This window comes from Melanerpes formicivorus, unplaced genomic scaffold, assembly GCF_026170545.1.
Source record: "Melanerpes formicivorus ecotype bairdi unplaced genomic scaffold, bMelFor1.0.p_v2 SCAF_63, whole genome shotgun sequence".
Lineage (NCBI taxonomy): Eukaryota > Metazoa > Chordata > Aves > Piciformes > Picidae > Melanerpes > Melanerpes formicivorus.
Window position 1 is genome coordinate 1,301,747 of NW_027142415.1, and position 22,144 is coordinate 1,323,890.

Consider the following 22,144-nt stretch of genomic DNA (forward strand, 5'->3'; position numbering starts at 1 on the left):
CTCCAGGCTAAGCAGCCCCAGCTCCCTCAGCCTTTCCTCACAGGGCTGTGTTCCAAACCCCTCACCAACTTTGTTGCACTTCTCTGGACTCGTTCCAGCAAGTCAACCTCCTTCCTAAACTGAGGGGCCCAGAACTGGACACAGTACTCGAGGTGTGGCCTAACCAGTGCAGTGTACAGGGGTAGAATGACCTCCCTGCTCCTGCTGGCCACACTGCTCCTGATGCAGGCCAGGATGCCATTGGCCCTCCTGGCCGCCTGGGCACACTGCAGGCTCATGTTCAGCCTACCATCAGCCAGCACCCCCAGGTCCCTCTCTGCCTGGCTGCTCTCCAGCCACTCTGACCCCAGCCTGTAGCACTGCCTGGGGTTGTTGTGGCCAATGTCCAGAACCCAGCACTTGGATGTGCTCAATCTCCTGCCCTTGGACTCTGCCCATCTGTCCAGCCTGTCGAGGTCCCTCTGCAGAGCCTCTCTACCCTCCAGCAGATCAACTCCTGCCCCCAGCTTGGTGTCGTCTGCCCTTTCCCACATTTAAAAGCCCCAAGCTTAGCAAGGCAATAGAAGAATCACCTGTCTCTAAGGAAAAGCTGCTGCTCTGCTTACTGGCTATAATTATACTTACTGATTTATTCACTTTATAAAAGTTAATTGTTGGCCTAAAAATAACCGTGCCGAGCCTTACCTTCTGCCAGGCGGATCAAGCTCTCCAGGAGGCGGATGGTGGTGCGGGCAGCGTTTCTGCAGTCGCTCTGACGCTGCATCTGATAGTAGCGAACAAGCACCAGGTTGCTCTCATCAGACAGTTTTGGCTGGATACGTTTGATAAGGCAGAAGTAGGTTTTCATCTTGTCCATGCTCCACAGCTGCTCTGATCTCCTTGGGCACCCTGCGTTACAGCTGCCTAGTCAGTAATTCTCTAGCAACAGACATCAGGCTTTTCTTCTAACAATCCCTGTGAAACACAGCTGACTACAAAAGGCACATTACTGCATTTTTGAGGCACACTGGATTGTCACTACACTAGTCCTCAAGGACTTGGTCAAATTCCAGTGCAGAATTTGACACACCACCCAGTCCCACCCCTATCAAAATCCACTGTAAAGCCTCCAGTAATTTAACAGAACTGCTGTCAGCCTCACTGTCCACCAGATGGTACAGGCAGTACCAAGTGCTCTAGTAGTCCTCAAAATGTGCTACATGAGTACATGTTCCTCCTCGGGCTGTTTCACTGAATTTATACCTGCTGTATTCTGAGTTTGGTTGTGTGGTTTTTCCCCCAGGAAAACATTCTGGGAAGGAAAGGAAGCTAGCTGGTGAACTTCCCTTCCCTAATGAGAACCAAAGCCATGCTCCTGAAGTGGATGGAAAGGGGATGGTTAAAATTAAATCACATTGCCATCCCTAATTTCACATCACAGAGCTCCATGTAGGGAACACTATTGTTCATTTTTTGAGTCCTGCAGCAATGCAGCTCAGAATTGTTCTGTCTGAATTAAGTTTCCCCTTAAGAGCGTGTACAATTGCATGGTGTGTAGGATCTGCAGATTAAGCAATGTAAAGGCACAAGATTGAAACTATCCATTTACTGAGCAGTCTGGGCCAAAAGCTCTTGTAAATGATCACAGGGTAAAAGTGTAGTGTTCTCAGCTCACCTCAATTAATTAGTAATCTCTATCTTATTCCTGCTTGAAAAACCACCATTCCACAGGCAACTAGCATAGCAAAAATGTAAACACTGATTAATGTGAAAGACTCCAGAGCAACAAACTAAACCTGAAAGGTGACCAAAAACCCCCACAAACCAAAACCACCTCCCACACAACAACACAACACAAAACAAATCTCAAACCAAACAAAGCCAAGCAAGAGACCCCTCCTAATTTAAAAAAACAACTACTCTGACCTTTATTTTGCAAGATGAAGGATGAAATGATGCGGTCCCACTCCTCATTCTTCGTATCTAGCAATACTAAGACCAGGTCAAATCTGCTCAACAGTGGGCTGCCAAGGGCTATGTTGACAGAGACAGACTCATTAGGGTCATAATGGCCTTTTGGGTTTGTTGCTGCCAGGATAGTTGTCCTTGTATTAAGCTTGCACACCAAGCTACAGAGAAGTATAATGAAAATTATGATTTAATTAAATTGGGTACAAGAAGTGATTCCAAAGTGTTAAAAACTACCCATTTTTTTTTAATGTTATAAAGAGCACACCTTACTTTGAGAGCTAAAGAATACATTTAATGATTGTATTTATATATATATATAACATTTTTCCATCTGAGAACAGCAACTAGACAGAGAGACAGCGATCAGGATAGCAGGAGGAACTAAATGATATTGCCATGAGTCATTTCTGTATATAGCTGGGTTCCTTAAATGGTGAAAACCAACATAACTTGCCAGAAATACATATTCCTTTGCTGATTTATACAGTATAGAAAGACCTTCTTATGATCAAAAGTAACATTTGAGCTAACTTCACATTTTAAGAAAGCAAAATATAATGTAGGTATTAAATAGATGTTTTATTCCTATGTGTAAACACGTCAGGAACATGAAGCCAACCAGCCAATGATGGCAGCCATATCAAGTGTTTTCCCAGGGAAACCGCCATTTTCCTCTCTTAACCATGCTATCCTGGCATGGGATTTTAGAGGTGGAGAAATGTGGGGTTTAGGGTTTGGTTTTTTATGATCATTATTATTATGGCACCCAAATCGAGTCTTTTTGCTTATGACAGCAGCAGCAATGCTCTAACTTTGGTTTGTCACTGAGCGATTTCTGGTCAGCTGCAGAGTAACTGCTGCCTCATGTCCAAAGTTCTGCAACTGAGAAGGATAGGATAGGATAGGATAGGATAGGATAGGATAGGATAGGATAGGATAGGATAGGATAGGATGGAATGGAATGGAATGGAATGGAATGGAGTGGAGTGGAGTGGAGTGGAGTGGAGTGGAGTGGAGTGGAGTGGAGTGGAGTAGAGTAGAGTAGAGTGGAGTAGAGTAGAGTAGAATAGAATAGAATAGACCAGGTTGGAAGAGACCTTCGAAATCATTGTGTCCAATGTCTCAGGCTGCGCCAGGGGAGGTTTAGGTTGGATGTTAGGAAGAAGTCCTATACAGAGAGAGTGATTGCCCATTGGAATGTGCTGCCTGGGGAGGTGGTGGAGTCACCATCATTGGAGGTGTTCAGAAAGAGACTTGATGGGGTGCTTGGCGCCATGGTTTAATTGATTAGGTGGGTTGGATCGGTTGATAGGTTGGATGCGATGATCTTGAAGGTCTCTTCCAACCTGGTCTATTCTATTAATTCCATTCTATTCTATTCTATTCTATTCTATTCTATTCTATTCTATTCTATTCTATTCTATTCTATTCTATTCTATCATCCAGCACTATCTAATCAACTAAACCATGGCACCAAGCACCCCATCAAGTCTCCTCCTAAACACCTCCAGTGATGGTGACTCCATCACCTCCCCGGGCAGCACATTCCAATGGGCAATCACTCTCTCTATGAAGAACTTCTTCCTAACATCATACCTGTACTACAGTCCAGGAAGGACCACAGATCTTCTGTTATCTTATACCAAATGGAAAAGCCCTTACCTGACATGCATCAAAGTAAGATCATAAATTAACAAAGTGCTTAACCTGTCTGTGCTAAGTCACCACTCAAAAACTCCTCATTATATGTAGTCCTTAAAAATAAGTAACTGAGGCTGTACATGCAAGTTAGCAAACTGTATTCTGGGATCTACAAAACTCAGCCACCTGCAACAAGGAACCTGGTTAAAATATGTCACTATCTTACTAAGTAGGTGGGACCAGGTTTATTCCAGCTGCATTTCTGGTAACAGCCACTAATCTGCCAGGCAAGAGCAACATTACTTGTCTGCTGTCTGCTTCATTGGGGATGCTCTGATTAGAGAAAGGACAAGATCAGTCACAGGAGCAAGCTGGGCTGAAGGTGACAAGAGGAACATGAAAAGGATGATGACTTTTGAGCAGTGGAGAGTTCAGGAAATGGTTTGGGCCTGGATAAAAGCTGCATATGACTGGCAGAATGAGATATGAGCTCAAAGATAGAAGTGGCAGGGAGTGGAAAACAGCAGATCTGACTACACACCGCTTTGAAAAAGAAAGCAAGGGAGTTAAAGTAAGGAGGAGTTTATATTTATGCCACTCCCAACATATAAAGTTTGGCAGCCTGGAAATCTCATTGTCTTCTTTTGTTACCATGCAGTATGATTGGATTTTGGAAAAATGAGGTCCTGCTGAGTTCCAATTAAAAATTTACAACCTTCCTCATTTCACATCTGATTATTACAACCGCTCACAGCAAAGGACAAGCGAAAAGAACACCAAGCCTTCTCAGGAAAGTGCACTGGCCTACAGTGGCAGCCTGAAAACCCAGCAGTGAAGAGGTTATGTACTTGATCTGACAGCTTGCACTGTCCTTGGAATCATTGACTCATCTAGTTTAAGAATATTGGTGAGAACAAAACAAGTAAAACAAAGAAAACAGATATTTAACAAGCATCTTTAAAGTACAAGAGAAACATCTTACATTGTTTTATCACACAAGTTAACACACCACTTACCCTGCCTTTGCAACACTAATGGTTTGTTGCTCCATTGCCTCATGGATGCTGGTCCTGTCATGTTCTTTGATACTATTGAACTCATCAATGCAACAAAGGCCTCCATCTGCAAGCACCAGCGCTCCAGCTTCCAAGTTCCACTCCCCAAAGTCTTTCACAGCAGTCACTGTCAGACCTGAAGCATCAATTACTTTAGTTAGTCTTTTCCTTAAAATGCACTTGTGTGAAAGAAAAGGACCCAGTGCACTGGATTGTGCCATGGACAGAAGGTAAAACAGCAGGTTAGCTCCAGCACACCTTTTACTGTTAGTGATAAGAAATCCCACCAGAGTTCAGCAGGTTAGCCTGGACCTGCGGAGGAGCTTCTGCTAAGCTTCCCATGTTCGACAGTGACTTGTTTCAGGCTTTTGTTAATTGAACAAAAGATTAGGGTGGGAAGACTAAATCTGCCAGATCAAATTGAAAAGGAGGGCAACATTATGGAACTGACCTCTTCTGACCAGCTGCTAAAACAAACAATCGTTTTGGAACTGGGAAAAAAACCCAAAACTTTTGAAAGAAAAATTATTTCAACTGTCTTTTAACTTTTAACTCCTGACCCCAGGAACTGGAGGCAAATTCTCATCTCAAACTAAGGTTATTAGATTTATGAGACTTGGGTTCCTCTAAGCATTAAGGAAAAGTGAAAAGCCAAAGATGCCAAGGATGAAATGGGGGAAAAAAATCCTACAAGATGTTTCTAAGTAATCCTTCACGTGATAAAACTCTGCAAGCACGGCACAAGTGTGAGAAGGGACATTCATTATCAAATAAGTGCAGCTCCTTTCAAACCTTCTACTCCCTGTTTCCCAGCTTCTTTATCTTTACCCCTCCTTTTTCACTCCTCTGTTTACCTTAGAATATCCTAGTAGCTGACAAACTCCAACCAGCCCTAAAATCTCCTGGAACACTACAGCAAAACTTGCCCAAGAATCCTCTTGTTGTGAGGAAACTCCCCCACTGCACTGAGTCTTCCCTGCTGTCCTGGACTCTGCACTGAACAACTTGGGCAGTCAAGTGTAAAGCAGGAATATAAAACAGCAAAACCAACATCTCTAGCCTTGTGTCAGACATGAATAATGCCATTAAAAAATGGAGTGAGCAACACATCAAGCAAGTGTCAGATGACGACATTCCTCTCTGTAAATACAAAATCAAAGTGTCATCTGCTTTCCAAATCTTGTGATGGGCTTGGAGAGTTGCTGTAGGCCAAGGGCCCCTGTGCCTCAGTGTTGTGTTCCTGCCCACTGCAGATCTGGTAGCACTCTGCTTCCACTAGCAGGGCTTTGCTTTTCCATGCAGGTGGGATGATGGCTTCTACACGTCCTCCTGCTGTGCATCGTATCACTGCTTTCATGGCCACCCTGCAGACATCAGTAGAGCCTGGCTATGTATTTACTTCCATGCAGAATCTCCTCTTGTGAGGGTGCACAACTCATGCTTCCCATGCTCTGCGCATCTAAAGTGGTGCTACAGTGATGCTCTGTCACTCCTCCCCATCCCTTGTGTGTGGCAGCCACAAGATGGCCTCCTCTATGGCTCTCCTGCTGCTGCACAAGATGGCCTCCTCTACAGGCCTCTTGCAGCTGCACAAGATGGCCTCCTCCCAGGGCTTCCTGCTGCTGCACAGGGATACATGTTGTTCTTCCACAGCCTCTTATGTTACCTAAGGCCTTCTCTACTAATACAGGCACAGGACTGCTTCGTGACAGCATGGCTACGTAAAAGAGGCTCTGATCGCTCCACATGCCCCTCTGTGACCCTGTGGTGGCCTCCCTAGCAGCAGTGAGGCAGATTTGTGGCAGCATTCAGGCCCATGCAGCCAGCCTGTCTACACACAGGGTACCACAACCCACCCTTTCTTTGGAAAGCTCCCCTGTGACAGGCACCAGCTGGGCTCCCTCTTTCACTGCCTCTTGGCACTCTGCTTTCAGCCAAGAGGTCAGTGTCATGGGGCTGACGGGATGGCATGGCTCTCCGGCAGGGTTGGCCTCTTGTCAGCCACATCTCCCCATGCAGACCCCCTGGCAGCCAGGACCCCAGCAGCAGCTAGCCCCTGAAGGGCCAGCTCTTTGCATCACCGCCCCCACGTGTGGCCATAGAAAATAAAAAGAAAAATTAAAAAAAGGGGGGGTGGGGGTGGAGGGAAGGAAAAGAAAAAGAGGCCAAAAATGCCCTCCAGGGCACATGGCGGAGCCCCGCGGGCGAGAAGGGGCGAAGCCGACCGAGGGTGCCTCAGCAGAGCTCCCGCCCCGGCTCCGCCCGGCTGGGCTCGGCTCAGCCCCGCCCGGCGAGCCGCTTGCCGTTGGCAGTCCGTTTCCGCCGCGCCTCGCCGGGCGGGGGCGCTGCGGCGAGGCGAGCGGCAGCGGCGGAGCCCATCTTGGTGCCGCTCGGCAGCCGTGCTGCGGGAGGAGGGCCCTAGGCCGGCGTGCGGCCAATCCGGGCGGGCGCTGGCGGCGAGCAGGGCAGAATGGGCTGTAGTTTAGTGAAATAGGAAAGCTGCGAACAGTGTGGAGTGTTCCTGGTGTAAATAAAAGGGGGAAAAAAAGTTTCTGCAAGTCGCGGCTCCGCGGGCTCGCCGAGGCACTGGCGCGGGGGTTTGTGCGTTGGAGACAAGGAGCACGCTGGACTTCCCCGAGCCGCGTTAACGCGCTCTTCCTATTGTTTGTGTTTTTTTCAAAATATGGCAAAGGTTCAGGTGAACAATGTAGTGGTGTTGGATAATCCGTCTCCTTTCTACAATCCTTTTCAATTCGAAATCACATTTGAGTGCATAGAGGACCTGTCGGAAGGTGAGTAGATCTTCTCCCGATACGGATTTTGTAACCCCGGGCTCTCAGTTTCAGGGGTTTTAAGGCTTAAACTTTGCACAGGCCTGCTCCTACAATTTAACAGTTTTCTCCTTCACCGCATCGCCGTACCGAGGGGAAGGGATGTGCTCGCCGGCGCCCGAGCTGCCGCCGGAGGAAAACCGCTCTCGCTGAGCCCGGCGGGGAAAGTTGGCGGCGTTCGCCTGCCTGCCCTGACCGCCGAACCGGGGCCGCCTCTCCCCGCCGTGCCGCGCCATCGGCGAGGCCGGCTTCAAGTTGCGAGGAACTTGTTTGAGTGGTGGTAGCCATGTTGCCAGCTTTGTGTGTGCGTGGGGGGGAGCGCGAGAGGGAGAGGGTTAACCGGGCTCGGCTGCCGCGCATCCCCGCGCCCGCGGGGACACGGGCTGTTGCGCGGCCGGCATCCCGAGCACCCCGGCGCTACTCGGGGCGCGGAAAACGCTGCGCGCCTAGCAATTCTTTGGCCTCACGCTCCATTTTAATACTTAAAAAATAATTTCTAAAAAATATACATCGGTGGGAGGTAGAACCGGGCAGGCTCGCCCCCGGGTGCCGGCAGAGATAGCTGCGGCGGCGGGGTGCGGCGCGGTACGCGGGGCCGGTGGCACGGCACGGTACGGTGGCTGCGGGAGCCCTGCTGGTGGGGGAGGGGGCCGGCCGCCAGCCACTATTTTTGGAAGTCACTCGAAAGTTATCAGCAGCCGCCGGGGAGTAGGGGGCGGCCCCGGCGCCGCCGCCCTACAGTTGTTCCGCGGGGACCCCCAGCCTGAGTTCGGGGTGCCGGCCGTACTCCCCGCTGAGGGGCTCGCCGTACCGCCGGCGGGCTCCCGCCTTCCCGTCAGCCGGGCGGGCCGCGAACCGCCTTCGCCTCGGCGGCGCTCGGCAGCGCCGCCCGCCGGGCCGCCGGCAGGCCGCGCCGCGGCTCTCTGCGGGAGTCGCCCCGAGAGGCCGCGCGTCGCCCCTCGGGCGGGAGTTTTGAACGCAGCGGCTCAGGGCAAGGAAAGCGCCGGCGGGCTGGTGGGAAAGCGGGGTGTCCCTGCCCGCCGGCGGTGCGAGCGGCTGCTGCTCCGGGAGGAGGCCGCTCAGCTGGCACTGCCTGCTAACAGAAGAGGGCAGCTGTCGGCGGGGTCCTGGCCCCGGCGGAGCCCGGCATCGCCTACTCGGCAGGGAGCCCCAGGGGCCTGGAGGGCCAATGAAGGCAGAGAGAAAACCAGAGCTGGCGGGCGATAACTGCTTGCAGGCTCCCTGCCGTTGCAGTTAAACTTGCCTCCCCCCGCCTGCTTCTGGAGCAGTAGCTCCTTGTGTGTGCCGGTGGCCTGGTGACAGCCCGCCCTGCGCTGCCGCCGGGGGAGGGACGGTCCCACTGGCGGGAACTTGTGAGGAAGTCTCGCCTGAGCCTGGGATTTCCTCTAGGCCTCTGCCCTCTCGTAACTGATCGGCGCGTTAGTCGGAGCTGCCTGGGGCAGGGTGTGCTCCATGCCCATCACCAGTTGCTGCCTGCATCTCTAGTCACTCCAGCCTCATCCAAGATACAGCACCAGACCCCTCGACGGCTACTGCTGTGGCAGGTGGCAGTGCCCATCACAGGCGCTTGTCACAAGGCGTTCTGCCTCTCCTTCCAGTGGTGCACAGCTGTATGTGGTGTGCTCCTCACTCGGGATTTATGTTAAAGTAAATCCCAGACAGGATGAGTGGAATTATAGAGGGTCTAATGCAAAATTATTAGTTCCCTTCCCCCACTTAAATGCAAGTTAGAGTACAGGATAAATTTAGGATGAGCACTGCTATCTTTCACATGTAAACCCAGGATTAAATATAGCTTTTCTATACTTGATGAAACATTTGCTGTCACTGCCTTCCACATGCTAATATGTATATTTACTGTGCTTTTTTTTTTCCTCTTCAGCCAGCCCTGTGCACCACTGACCTTAAAATTAATTTCATGAACTCCAGCCTTTAAAAACCAAAAAAGTTGCTATATCCATATCAAGATACCTAAACAACATTGGGATCAAGCTATTAAGTATATAATTTAAAGTGTATTTTTTAGAAATCTCTTTTTAAGTATTGGCTTAGAATGAACTTTATACTGTTCCCCTGGAACAGTGCCACAGGATGGTATAATAATCTCAAGTTTAGCCTAGATGTCCTCACTTCATCTAAGCAGTAACTTGCACTCAGGCGCTGAGAAGAGGTCCTTAATTGTCCTGGATGAGTAGCCTGCAGTACTGGCAGTAGCTAGTATTACATGCATAAAAGGTAAATAAAACCTCTGATAAGAGTGTGTGGCCAGTTTTGCTGCCCAGGGAGTAAAATCCCACCCCAGACCCTGTTTGTTATGGTACTTCACCCCCCCAAACCTACATTTACATTAAAATAAATAAAAACTCATTAATGAGGAAAGAGGGTTGCAGTTCTAAACCAGCCAAGTAGTGTTAAACTGATAAGCTTTTCTCTCTGCTTCATTTTCATTCCTCTATCAAGAGAGCATAATGTAGACTTTGGAATTTTGCAGAGCATAATGCAAGTAAATGTAATGGGGCAGAGCAGAGCTTTGTGGTTTTGTGTAGACAGCTAGGGCATTGTTCATAAGGAAAAACAGACACAAAAGAAGTTGTAAGTTTTTAAGGTACAGTTCTGAAGCAGCAGTTTCATTACTTTAAAGAAGGGGGGGGGGAAAAGTACTAGGCATAGTTTTCCATCATGGTGATCTTTTCCTCTTGCTTAAGAAAATACACCCTGGACACTGCACCCCTGCCCCCAAATCTGTCAAGATTAGTTCCATATGGGTATTTATGCATGTGGCTTTGAACCAAATAGTGAAAGTGAAAAGCTGACCCAGACAGAACTGAGGTGTGCTAATTTGTAGTTCCCAAACACCTGTGGTGAAGAGGGTGCATTAGAAAAAAACAGAAGTGGTCTGTTACTTTAAGAAGCAGAATGCTAAATTTCAGTCTTTTTGCCTGTAGTTCAGGATGTGGATAAAATCCAAGCACCCATATCTGCACTGAAGATACGATCCAATCTCACTAATGCAATTACTACTCAGGGCACACAAGTTACACATGAAGGAATGGGGCCTACAGCTGGTATGCCTGGTGCTTACACAGTGGGTTTGCTTACTCAAGCTCCCTTCCATCATCTGTATAACTGAAGATATTAGGTGTGTATGTAGAAGGTGGGAATTTCTCTTTGGGGAGTAAGTCAGTGTTCCAGGCATAGGGTGTGTTGAATTCCTGTCTTAGAGGCATCATCCCTATGCTGCAGCCATTCTGACAGACTTGGAGAAAGTGTTGCACATGGCTCCTAACAAGTCAATGGGCACTGTCCTCTGTATAAAATTTGAAAGTTAGCCTGACTAGGAAAATAGATTCCTGCAGACCCAGCTGGCAAAGGAGAGATGATGGGATGGTCTGTGGGCCAAGAGGACTGGAGTAGCATCAATAAGTGTTCCCAGGGAAGACGTGTCTCTGTTATTTTAGGCCTATCACCAAAAAAAAGGCAGTGTTATGCTATGCAATATAGTAGGTGGGCAAGAGTGGAAGACCCTTAGTTGTAATAATAAACACCTGTTCTATTATTATTATTTTTGTTTTGCTTTAGATTTGGAATGGAAAATAATTTATGTGGGCTCAGCAGAAAGTGAAGAGTATGACCAGGTGTTAGACTCTGTTTTAGTAGGACCTGTTCCTGCGGGCAGACACATGTTTGTATTTCAGGTAAGTTTGATTTAACTGTTCTAAAAGGGTTGTGTTAGTTGGTTTAAAGATGGCTGTATCAAAATAAGAGGCACTTGAGAAATAATGGTAAGCTAGAAAAGTATTCCAGTCATCTCTTCAGGTATGATGTACCTGCCTTTAAAGTCTGCTCATGAGCTGATGCTTCTTGCCCCTGATATTTCGATGGTAGTATTACCACTTGCGGTATCAGTAATTGGGGTGATAGAATCACTGCTCTTGTAGCTACTGATAATTTTGATCAATCTAATTTATAACTATATTGTAGAACACTTACTAATCAAGAGTGCCAGTTAGCTGGTGTACACTAGCACCATCAGGCTGCACTCTACTGCAGTTGGTAGCAGCTTCAGACAATTGGGAGCACAGGTTAATAAAGGCAACACCTTCAGAAGATCAGGCCAACAAATTCACTGTAAAACTCTGCCAGAACAGTCAAGAGTTCATTTCTGTTTGGCAAGATAAATGTTCAACTGTTAATGTTGGGCTAAACCTGCTAAATCACAGCAAGATGTAGTGATTTGTAAAGAAAGACAGAATTCCAGTGGTAGATAGCAGGTATTTGGGACACAAGTGTGTAAATTAAGACTGTCCAAGAAACTCTGGAGCATGTGATAGTCCTATAGAATAGTAGTAACTTTTGGCTTTACTAAGTAGGAATAATGAAGGGAAGGAAAACAGGGAGAGAACAATACTTAGATGGCTTACTAGCCTAGTCTGGTTTCCATTTTAAGTCAATGAGGGGGAAAACTAAACCAGACTTGCCTGAATTCTTACAGAAGTGTTTTGGGGGTGGGGTTTTTTGTGTGTTTTTTTTTTAACTCAAAACTGTGATTTAGTTCACTTTGCCAAACACTAGTATTTTGTCTTGTAAACTGAGAGCAAAATCTCTCTCAGCAGAAAAATCAGGTTTTGTAAGAGCGGCTTGTTGTGTAAGATCTATGCTGTTTTCTAAATGCTCCAATTTTACTTAATTGCTAAACAGCAAATGCATGCTGGAATACCAGCATTAAATGAAAAAGTGTTAACACTAAAAACAGTGTCAGCATTTCTGAGGCATTTAGAGTAATCCTGCACATTCCAGGAAACTTCTTTTTCTTACAGGACAGCCTAAAGAAATAGGATTAGGCTGGAGGTTACATTTATCAGCCACATATGTGCAAACCAGTCTTGAAACATTTCTCTTTGGTTTTGGAGCTGGGCCTAATTTTTCCACACTACAAATAAAGCAGATGTGTAACAAATGCATCATTTATTAACAGTTCTTCCATTATCAAGCTATTAGAGCTTATGACATTAATCAGTGAGAAATAGGTAATCCTCCATTGCCCTCAGAGGGGCTACCTTGTAGCACTGTATCCAGAGAAATCAGCTGGTGTTTACATTTCTAATGTAAAAGATGCACTGTCCTCAATTAAGCTGTGAAGATTCACTGGTGACAGGAAGGAGCAGGAGGCAGGTGCCTGATAAGGATTACTTTGGCTTTATGGATAGGAAGGCCCTGAAAATTAAATGTATTGGTCTTGCAGTTTCTATATGATGGACTTGCTGATTGTATGCTGGTTGTAACTGACACTATAGCTACATTAGGAGTTGGTATGTAGACATTTTGCTTAGGTTGGAATAGATCCTTTAAGAGTCAGTACTCCTGTGTGGGTATAATAAAGCATCCCTTTATTTCTCACAGAAGAACTGTTGGTCTAAGTCATTAGACTTCAAAAGCACTGGATTTCAGGTGAGTGTAGGACTCAGCTAATGTGTACCCAGGAGACCACCAAAACCCAAAGTGCTGCAATAGGCCTTTGCTGATGACTGGAGCTATTTTATTCACCAAACTGAAGCAGCCTGGAAAATGGAGAGCACTAGTAAGGGAAGGCCAGAATGGGGCAAAGCACAGAACTGCAGGAGGCATACAGTATAAAGGAACAGATTGCACCTGCTAGGCACAGCACAAGGAAAGGGCCTTTGCAGAGGTGTGTACAATTTTCAGCTAATACTATGCTGTAGATTTTTCTAAGTAGGAAAATGGCTGAAAGAGGAAGTGAAATGGAGTACCAGCCAGATAAAACACTGGGCATGATAAAACTACCTTTGAAAGGGAGCTGTGCATCGGGTTTGGAAGTCAGCCTTACATAAAGAAAGGTGGAGAACTATTGTGCTGCTTAGACTTGCACAGAAAGCTTGCCTTTCATTTTTTAAAAGATTTTTTTTTCTGAAAAAAGCTTTCAATACTAAAGGCCTGCAGCTTGGCCTATTTGGTTCTAGAGTCCAAGATTTCAGTAGTGCAACTTGATTCCTTCTCTCTCTGCACTTGGATTTGTAATAAATTCACAGAAACTTCTTTTGGAGAATATAAGCACATAAATAATTCACTGTCTTTAAGTGGGGAGATGACCTTAGCTACCTGCTCTGCACTAATCGCTGTGTGTAAATGTATCAAGGAATCATAGAATCAATAAGGTTGGAAGAGACCTCAAAGATCAAGTCCAACCTGTCACCCAAGACCTCATGACTACTAAACCATGGCACCAAGTGCCACGTCCAGTCCCTTCTTGAACACCTCCAGGGAAAGCAAGACAATTCAAGAGAACATATACACAGAGTGATGTCATACAATTCTTAAGTAATTTTGGCATATTAAGACAGTGACTTTTGTGCAAAAAGTTAGCCTGCTGCCTCTGTTTGTGAATGCTTGCTTAATGCTTATCATAGCAAGCTCTTCTGTTTTCTTCCACCTGTGCAGGATTGTTTTCCACCCAGGCAGTTAAGAGGTTTGACATCCAAGGCAGGAAGTTAAAAATTTCAGAACAGTTTTAAACAGCATTCAGTGTCTTTTTAACTCAGTATATTTTTGGATTCAGAACTGCATCACAGGATACAAAATGACAATGGTAGCCTGGAAGAACTAAAATCTCACATTAGAGCAGGAGTTGAGTTTCATGGGGGTTAAATGGCTCAGTTTCCTTTCGCAGCATATTACTCTGTAACTGCCCACTGTGGAATTTAAAGTAATCAAATGATCCTGAGCACTGTTAGAACAAGACTCCTAAATTAAAGTAGTTATTTCATCTGTATTGGCAGTTCTTGTGAAGCTTTGAAACTTGTCCTATTCCTTGTTCATCTTTTCCACAGTAAAGCTATTTGGCTATTTTTCTATTCCCTTCAGGACTGCAGGAAGTTGTGTTTTACTGATTACCCTGGTTGCTTTTCCTCCCCCTGGTGTACTTGTACTTGAGAGGTCTGACATCTAATTCTTCTGCAAAGTGCCTGCAGCTTATAAAAAGTTAGACTGGTTTGAAGGCGTATAATTGAAGTAGCAAAGAGCAGAAGGCAATGCTGCATGACCCACTAGCTCCCAAATTTCACAGAGCTGGAGCATATAAATACTACAGGAAATCAGGGATGAGAGGGGCAGCAGGAATTAATCCCATTTGTCCTCTGTCCTTAGGCAAGATTCATTATACCCATACCATTCTATTCCATACATTGCTAAGACCAATTTGTAGCTGCAACACAGTTGTTATTTGCTGACTGCAGATATGCATGAAACTGTTCTCTTTATGCTTAGATTACTGTTAGTTTAAATCCACAGCTGAATGAGGCACCACACTTCCAACAATAAATGTGTAGTTAGGAAGCATTTTAAGGGATTGCTGTAAGCCACATTTTGGAGGCAAATTTTGTTGCTTATTAACTGCAGAGCCCCAGTGAGTAGGGACGTTGAGGAAGATACAAGAGTTGCCTGTTAATTGAGATTGCGTCCTGGCTGAAAGTGTCAGATGTCTTAGAGTGCTGATGCATTCAGCTGCATACATTTAAAGAAAAAAACAAAGCTATGTGGGAGGAGGCAAGTCATTTATTTCCTAGAAATCTGGAGGACAGCTTGAACCTCACTGTAGCCTGTCCCAGCTCTTCCTGATGAAGTATAAATTGCAGTCTATTTCTTAGTCTCGTTGAAAGCACACATGCAGGGCAATTCAACCTCAGAAGGACAAAAAAATTCTTACTCTGCTAAATTACCAAGATGGACTGGAGGACAATGACACTGTGGAACTGGAGAGGGATGTTGGTACACTTGTTCACAGAGCAGTTCAGCTCATTTTGTAATTAGTAACAATTTTGGATCAAAGCTGTCTAATAATCCATAAGAGATACTTAGAAGGTACTGTGTGCTAGGTCATTCTGCCTCTAGAGGATAGTACCCTAAATTCAGGGTTGATGTTGTAAAAGCAAGTGTATTTTCTGGTTGACTTGAACAACCCTAAATACAGTCACTACTCAACTCTTGAGACGTACTCCTCTTGATGCCCTTGTTAGATAGGCATGTGGTAACTATTTTATTCTACTCTCTCTTTCACATGCAGGCTGATGCACCTAACCCAGGGCTCATTCCAGATGCAGATGCAGTAGGTGTAACAGTTGTGCTAATTACATGCACCTATCGAGGTCAAGAATTTATTAGAGTTGGTTACTATGTAAACAATGAATACACTGAGACAGAACTGAGAGAGAATCCACCAGTAAAGCCAGATTTTTCTAAGGTAAGGCATGTTTTATTCTACTCTCTTATCAAAGGTATGCTTATAGAAAGAGGATTTTAAGAAACAAAACCACACTCCCAAGTGATTCCATGAAGTGCATGGAACAAGACATGAATGAAAAAGACCTGAGGGGATAAACTGCAAGTACCAAGCAGTTGCCAAAAATTTGGAGAACATTTGAGAAACCTGCAACAGTTTTCAACTGCTTGAAGCCTTGGCTGGACTTAGTATTTTACACTGAGTGAAGTAAACGATTGGGTTCCTTCTCCTGCGCCACTGTTGATAAAGTGGCTCTGTTCCCCAGGAAAATAGAATAATGGGTTTCTTCTTGAACAGTAAAGCTGGAACTAAACTTGAAGTATCAATTTAACACACTTGTGCAGCTTTCTAGTGTTAGAGCTGCAGTTTGTTCTTGAGTTTGTCTGTTACTGCTCTGCACAATTTAAGTGTAAAATGAGAGATGGGTAACCTGTTAAGAGCAGGTTGAATGACTTGAATAAACAATTTGACTAAGCAAGTATACAGACAAAGTTGAAAGTGTATTTATCTTTCATGGTAAAAATGAAGCCCAGACTAGAATTACAAGATGTGAAATAGAATTATTTGGAAGCTAATACCTTGAGGAGAAGGATCAATTAAACATCAGAAACTAGTAAGAAATCCTGTGAAATACTCTACCCAGGTAGACTGTACAAACAAGCAAGGTTCTACACAACATCCAGGCTTGTTTTCAGGGAAAATGTTGTGGAGTTGGGTTTTCCCTTTCTTAAGGCTGATGTGTGTCTGTACACACTTACAATTTTCACCATCATATGACTTTGGAATGTATTTCTCAAGTGTGTGTGAATGACATAATTATCTAAGAGATAATGAGATAAAGCTTGTAGTGGAATGGCAAGTGTACCAGTTATTCCCTAAGTCCCTGAAACTGTAACTAAACTGAACTGGTATGTAAAATGGCTTAGAAGAGTTGCTAATTATTTCCTTCATTTTCAGGGATCAGATGCTCAATTATGTTCTCAAAATTCTGTTTAATTTTGAAGACTTTTAAACTTATTTGTTCCTTTGTTTCACTTAAATCATTTAATTGGTTGTTGTTTTGGGTGTGAATGCCAGAATGTTGACTTCCTTTAAGCACTTGAATTTGGACATGTCTAGAACTACTTGTCTTAACTCTCTGCTTAGATAAAAAGCTAGCTCTGCTTCTGTGAAGAATAGCAGGCATTTGTATAACAAGTCCTTAGTTCAACTTGGAGACATGATTTAAACATACCAATAGAAGTTTATTAAATGAATTAGTTGATGAGTAATAGATCCTACTAAGTTAAAAGGGAAAACAAGTCTCATCAGTTTGCAGAAGGGGTCAGGAAATATCTAATAAGAATGCACTTCCTTGGAGAATAAAATCAGCATCACTACCAAAGCAAAACTTCCTGTCCTTAACTTTTACACTGAGTGACCAATGGCTGTAAGTTGCCATTCTCCAGTTAACTTCATGCTATCTTAAGTGGTGAAGGGTCAAGATAAAGTAACTGTTTCCTTTTGCTGCATACATAAACAAATGCACCACGTTTTCAAAGGAAAATGAAGGCCAGCTGTGAGAATAAAGCAAAACGACTAGGCATGTTCTCTTCCTCGATACTACTATCTTCCAAATCTAAGTTCTGTGTTTTCACTTGAAAACTGCAGTAGACAAATGGGAAATTCAGTGAATGAAATCAATCTATGCATGGTAATTTAAGGATTGGTTGTACCTTCAGATGAAGAGAGACAATGGATGGAATTGATACAATTATTACAAACACCATAAAGTTGATGGAAAATTTCATGAAGTACTGTGGCTTGCAAAGATCTTTGTGTGGGTAGTCGTTTGTTTGAGTAAAAGCTGGCTTTTACTGCCCTTCGCTTGCAGACTATCCATACAGCCTTGAACTCACCTAACAGTTAAAAATATCCTCTCAAGAAAGCAGCTATTTTGCTGAGTAGGATATTGGATGAATGAACAAGTGGTTTGTTTCTGTAAGCAAGTTTCTGACCTGCAGATAGTGGCTATAGATTCACATTTATATGCACAAGGCTATGGGGAGTAAAAGGAAAAAACACCTATCTGTATGTGAACTCCAGTTTGAGATGCATTTATTACATGATGCATGTTCTGTTTTGTTTCTTTTTCTCTGCCAGCTTCAAAGGAATATTTTGGCATCTAATCCCAGAGTCACGAGATTTCACATTAATTGGGAGGACAACACTGAAAAACTGGAAGATGTAGAGAGCAGTAACCCCAATCTACAGTCACTGCTTTCTACAGATGCATTGCCTTCAGCATCAAAGGGGTGGTCAACATCAGAAAATTCATTAAATGTCATGTTAGAATCTCATATGGACTGCATGTGACTAACCACCCTCATTTTGGTACTGTACATGTGTTAAACTGTAAACCAACCAGAACTACAGAACTATCTCCCTCGAATTCCATAAGTACATAGTTGACAAGCAATGTGAAGAACTTGTTTTGAAACATCCTGTAGAAAGTTTATAAAAAAACAAACAAAACCAAAACCAAACAAACAGTATTTGAGCAAATTGTGGAATATAAATACAGCTATTTTTAAGTAATTGCCTTTTTTTTTCCTCTCTCTAATGTTATTCTATGTGGTCTAAACCAAACCTGATTAAAGTGTACGTATTCTCCCCCCCTCCCCCTTCACTTTGTAAGCACTATTAAAAACTCAGAAAGGAAAAGGTTAAAATGTTCAGGCAGAAGAAAGAAATAATGCCATGTCCTCATCTCTGATAGCCAGATTGCCAAATATAAAGTGCCCTTTAATAGCAGCCTAAGAAAACTGTCATTAGATGAAGTGCAAAGAAAGAAGTAACTCTTTCAAAATGTCCAAAAACGTCCTCTTGCTGTGAAAGCAGACAGCTCAGTGTAATTTTAGGTGCAAGCTTTTCCCTTTCAAGGCACATACTTGTTACTTAAAACACGCAATTTGAGCTGTACCATCTGCTACCTTGGATTTTAGGACTCTCTTTAATCTCCTCCTGCTGCTGTTTAGTCAAACTGTGGTTTGTTAGGAACAATGTTTCTTACGGATTTAGGTGTGTTCTTCAGGAAAAGAACTTTTTCAGCCACTCTAATAGCACACAGGGTTGGAAGAATTCAAGCAATGTTTAGGAACTGGAAGCATCACAAGGAATAGTATGAGTATCCAACAAATGTTCTTGTGCAAGATGATTTACAGCTGCTTATTGTTACCTTTATTTTCAGGGGTGCTTTATGTTCTTGGAGTCTTCTGCACTAGTAGTAAGGAGTTCAGATGCTCTTTCTCAGCTTTGAGACATCTGGAATTGAAAACTTTTCTCTCTACCCTTCAAAGCAATCCTGTGCACTAGTATAAATCAAGATTCAGACCCTGTTGTGGTAGGCATGACACTCAGGAATACATTGCTTGCCCTGAGACATCTATTACCTGAGGCATCCTTAAAGATAGAAAGAACTAAGCAGTGAATGGTGAAGACTGAAGACATTATTAGGACACTAACAATATAGTTATGCCTTCCAGTCCTCATTAGCCTTATGTGTTTACTGTGACTGTATGTGCATTTAAAGCTGTAATCTGTCATGTCAGATTACAGGAATATAGTTCTGATAGTTACTAGTAACTGCCCCAACTGAGTCCTTGTAGGTTCCAGGCCCTTAAAAGAAAAAGACACATTCATGATGACTGACAGTATAGCTCTGAATAAAAATAGACTATTTTCTCCTCTCTTTCTGCACTCTCTAATAGGGATGAAGATGTCCCAAGCAGTTAGCACTTGTGTCTTTCTACATCATTAGTGAGATTCCCATCATTTCTAACATGTATATCTTTTAAATCAGAAAGGAATGACTTGATCTGAATGTACACACACCTATTTTTTCTTGTATGGAAACTCAGCAGTGCATAGGGTAGCTGAATTAATGGAATTATTAGTGTTTGGAACCCTAATTCTAATGTGTGCCCAAAAAAAACAACCCCCCTGTAATTGTTTGAAGTAATGCTTAGCCATTTAAAAATACTAACATTCTAATACTGGTGTGACCTCACACACAGAACTGGGCCCCCAAACCAGCTTCATTTGAGGGCTGAAATTCTGTGAGCTTTCAAGAAAGACTTTTTGGTTTTTCAATTGCACTGCAAAGTTAAGGTCCATAGTGACATTGAGGGGGTTTTTAAATGCATTTTGTTCTGTTTACAAATCTAATGGCTCTCTTAAATGTAAGCATGTAAATAAGTTATCTGCTGAAAGGGTGGCACACTAATGAAGCCTGCCTTGAGGTAAGGCCAGTGTAGTGGTATTTGAAACCCTTGCACCTATTGAAGATTGGAATGAAAATGTCATCAAGTACAAGGTGTGACCTGAATCCATCCACCAGTAGCAGGAAGGCTTCCAAGTGATTGAAGCAACAAACTGCTGTAGAAACAACGACAAAATACAGTCAGCAAAGCTATGTGACCCAGCAAACCTGGTAACTTAGAGAAATCAGAAAGTGAAGAGCCATTTAGGAGGAGAAAAGTCAACTGCATACGTGAACTGGGGCACAATAAACTTCAAGTTAGAATGGGTAAGGTGATGCTGCAGTCGAATTTAGTACCACCTGCCTGATACTCACAGATCCTAGATCTAGCTGATCCACTAACTACAGGAACAGGAATGCCCCTGCTGTGCTTGAAAAAAAATGGAGAACAACCCTACCATACCATGTTTGCAAGAGGAAGGGTCTTTCTGTGTTTTGTGAGAGATTGGATGACTCTCAGATCTTACATAACTTTGTCCAGATCTTGGCAGTCCATACAGACAGTCTAATGACTGTTACATTTCCTGGCACAATCACATTCCAGAGACACAGAATTTGAGAAAACAAATTGCAGTACTCCTGAAGCTAATCAGGTGACATCACAGCACAAATTAGTGCTTGCACACAGCAGAGAAGACACCTCTGTAAAGACCTGTCCCTGATCTCTGCATGTGTTGAAACAGAAAGGCTGTGCAAATGGCATTCAGTGCAGACAGCACAGCAGCACAGTTTCATGGCTCGAGATGAGTTCACCTTCCCACAAGCATCCCCTTGCTGAGTCCACCAAGATGTGAGGGAATGCTGCAGATAGTCTTGACAGGGCTGGTCCTGCAATCTCACTGCAGGACAGACTCAATGGCATTAGACAATTGTGATAATGCTTATCAAGAGAATACTCCTGAACAAAGAAGTAAATGCATCAGACCAGAGACCATGGCAGGTGAAAAACATGGCTTGAGTTTCTTATGTCTAGCTTGAAAATACTTGACCCTTCACCTTACACTTGTGCTGTATTGTGCACTGCCTTCAGTCTGAATGACTGACACTGTTTGAAGGGGGCAAAAATGCACCAGCTTCACCTTAATGGAGGTTTCAAAGACTGCAGCAACTCAGAACTCTGCTACAGTAACCACAGTAACTCAGTTTGTAGCTCACTAGGTGATCTCCGTTGGTGAGATGTGAGTGACAAAAGCCACAAAGAGAAGCTGATGGTCTCGGTCCATTACTTTTGTCATAGGCACTCAAACGCTGATTTTCTGGATGGCAGCTCAGACTGGAGGCAAAGCCACTTGCAGCTGGACAAAGACTGTCCACTGCCATGTGACAAGGGTGTCAGGGAAGAAACAGGGAAAAAGCCCGAACCAAGCATGTACACTCCTAGTAAATCCTCGTGTCCCAGAGACAGGCAAAGGGCAAAGCTAGCATTATCTTGTGGCTTTTCTGCCTGGGCAGCTGCAGGAGACCCTTCACATACTTAACCACCCTACCCCTTACCCATAGCACAGGAGTTTGCAGTCTTGAGACTCTCTCTTGTTTTTTTGAGCCACAAAAGTTTGGTCTGCAGATGATGGGTTAATTGTTCCTGCTGTTACTAGCTGGAGGGTTCTGCTCTGTGCCTTGTGGAAGATGAAACAAAACCGACAACTACCACTAGGGGCTAGCAGTGTGCATGGGACTGTTCATGCTAAGCCTTCTCATTGGTGTTTATGTTTCCACTTAAAGTTCTGATTCTTAAGAGCTGGTCTTGTAAAGTGCAGTATGAGAGCTGGGTTGTAGAAGAGCAGTGGAGGGATTTTGCTTGATTTCTGGTTTAGATGAAGAATTTCTAAGAAAGAAGAGTCAGATGGAGTCACTAGGGAGCACTGGGGGTGTTTAGGAGGAGACTGGATGGGGTGCTTGGTGCCATGGTTTAGTTGATTAGATGGTCTTGGGTGATAGGTTGGACTCAATGATCTCGAAGGTCTCTTCCAACCTGGTCTGGTCTGGTCTATTCCTATTCTATTCTATTCTATTCTATTCTATTCTATTCTATTCTATTCTATTCTATTCTATT

The 22,144-nt window shown here is 44.2% G+C and overlaps 2 protein-coding genes across 3 annotated transcripts in view; one reads left to right on the forward strand and one right to left on the reverse strand.

Moving 5' to 3' along the window:
* The window catches only part of MCM9 (minichromosome maintenance 9 homologous recombination repair factor), a 50,602-nt gene that overhangs the window by 15,925 nt on the left and 12,533 nt on the right, over positions 1 to 22,144 (reverse strand). Inside the window, exons 8-10 of one of the 2 annotated variants that reach the window (XM_068162297.1) lie at positions 4,608 to 4,782; positions 1,906 to 2,108; positions 685 to 888 (exon numbers count right to left, since the gene is read on the reverse strand). In XM_068162297.1, coding sequence (XP_068018398.1) covers positions 685 to 888; positions 1,906 to 2,108; positions 4,608 to 4,782 — 582 coding nt within the window. Of the gene's footprint in view, positions 1 to 684; positions 889 to 1,905; positions 2,109 to 4,607; positions 4,783 to 12,468; positions 12,713 to 22,144 lie in introns of those variants that run through there. The other variant, XM_068162299.1, reaches the window with a different exon arrangement.
* On the forward strand, positions 7,034 to 18,579 carry ASF1A (anti-silencing function 1A histone chaperone). The gene is made up of 4 exons (XM_068162301.1): positions 7,034 to 7,438; positions 11,078 to 11,193; positions 15,576 to 15,752; positions 17,934 to 18,579. Exons 1-4 carry the CDS (start codon positions 7,330 to 7,332, stop codon positions 18,144 to 18,146), a joined length of 615 nt encoding a protein of 204 aa, XP_068018402.1. The 5' UTR covers positions 7,034 to 7,329; the 3' UTR covers positions 18,147 to 18,579.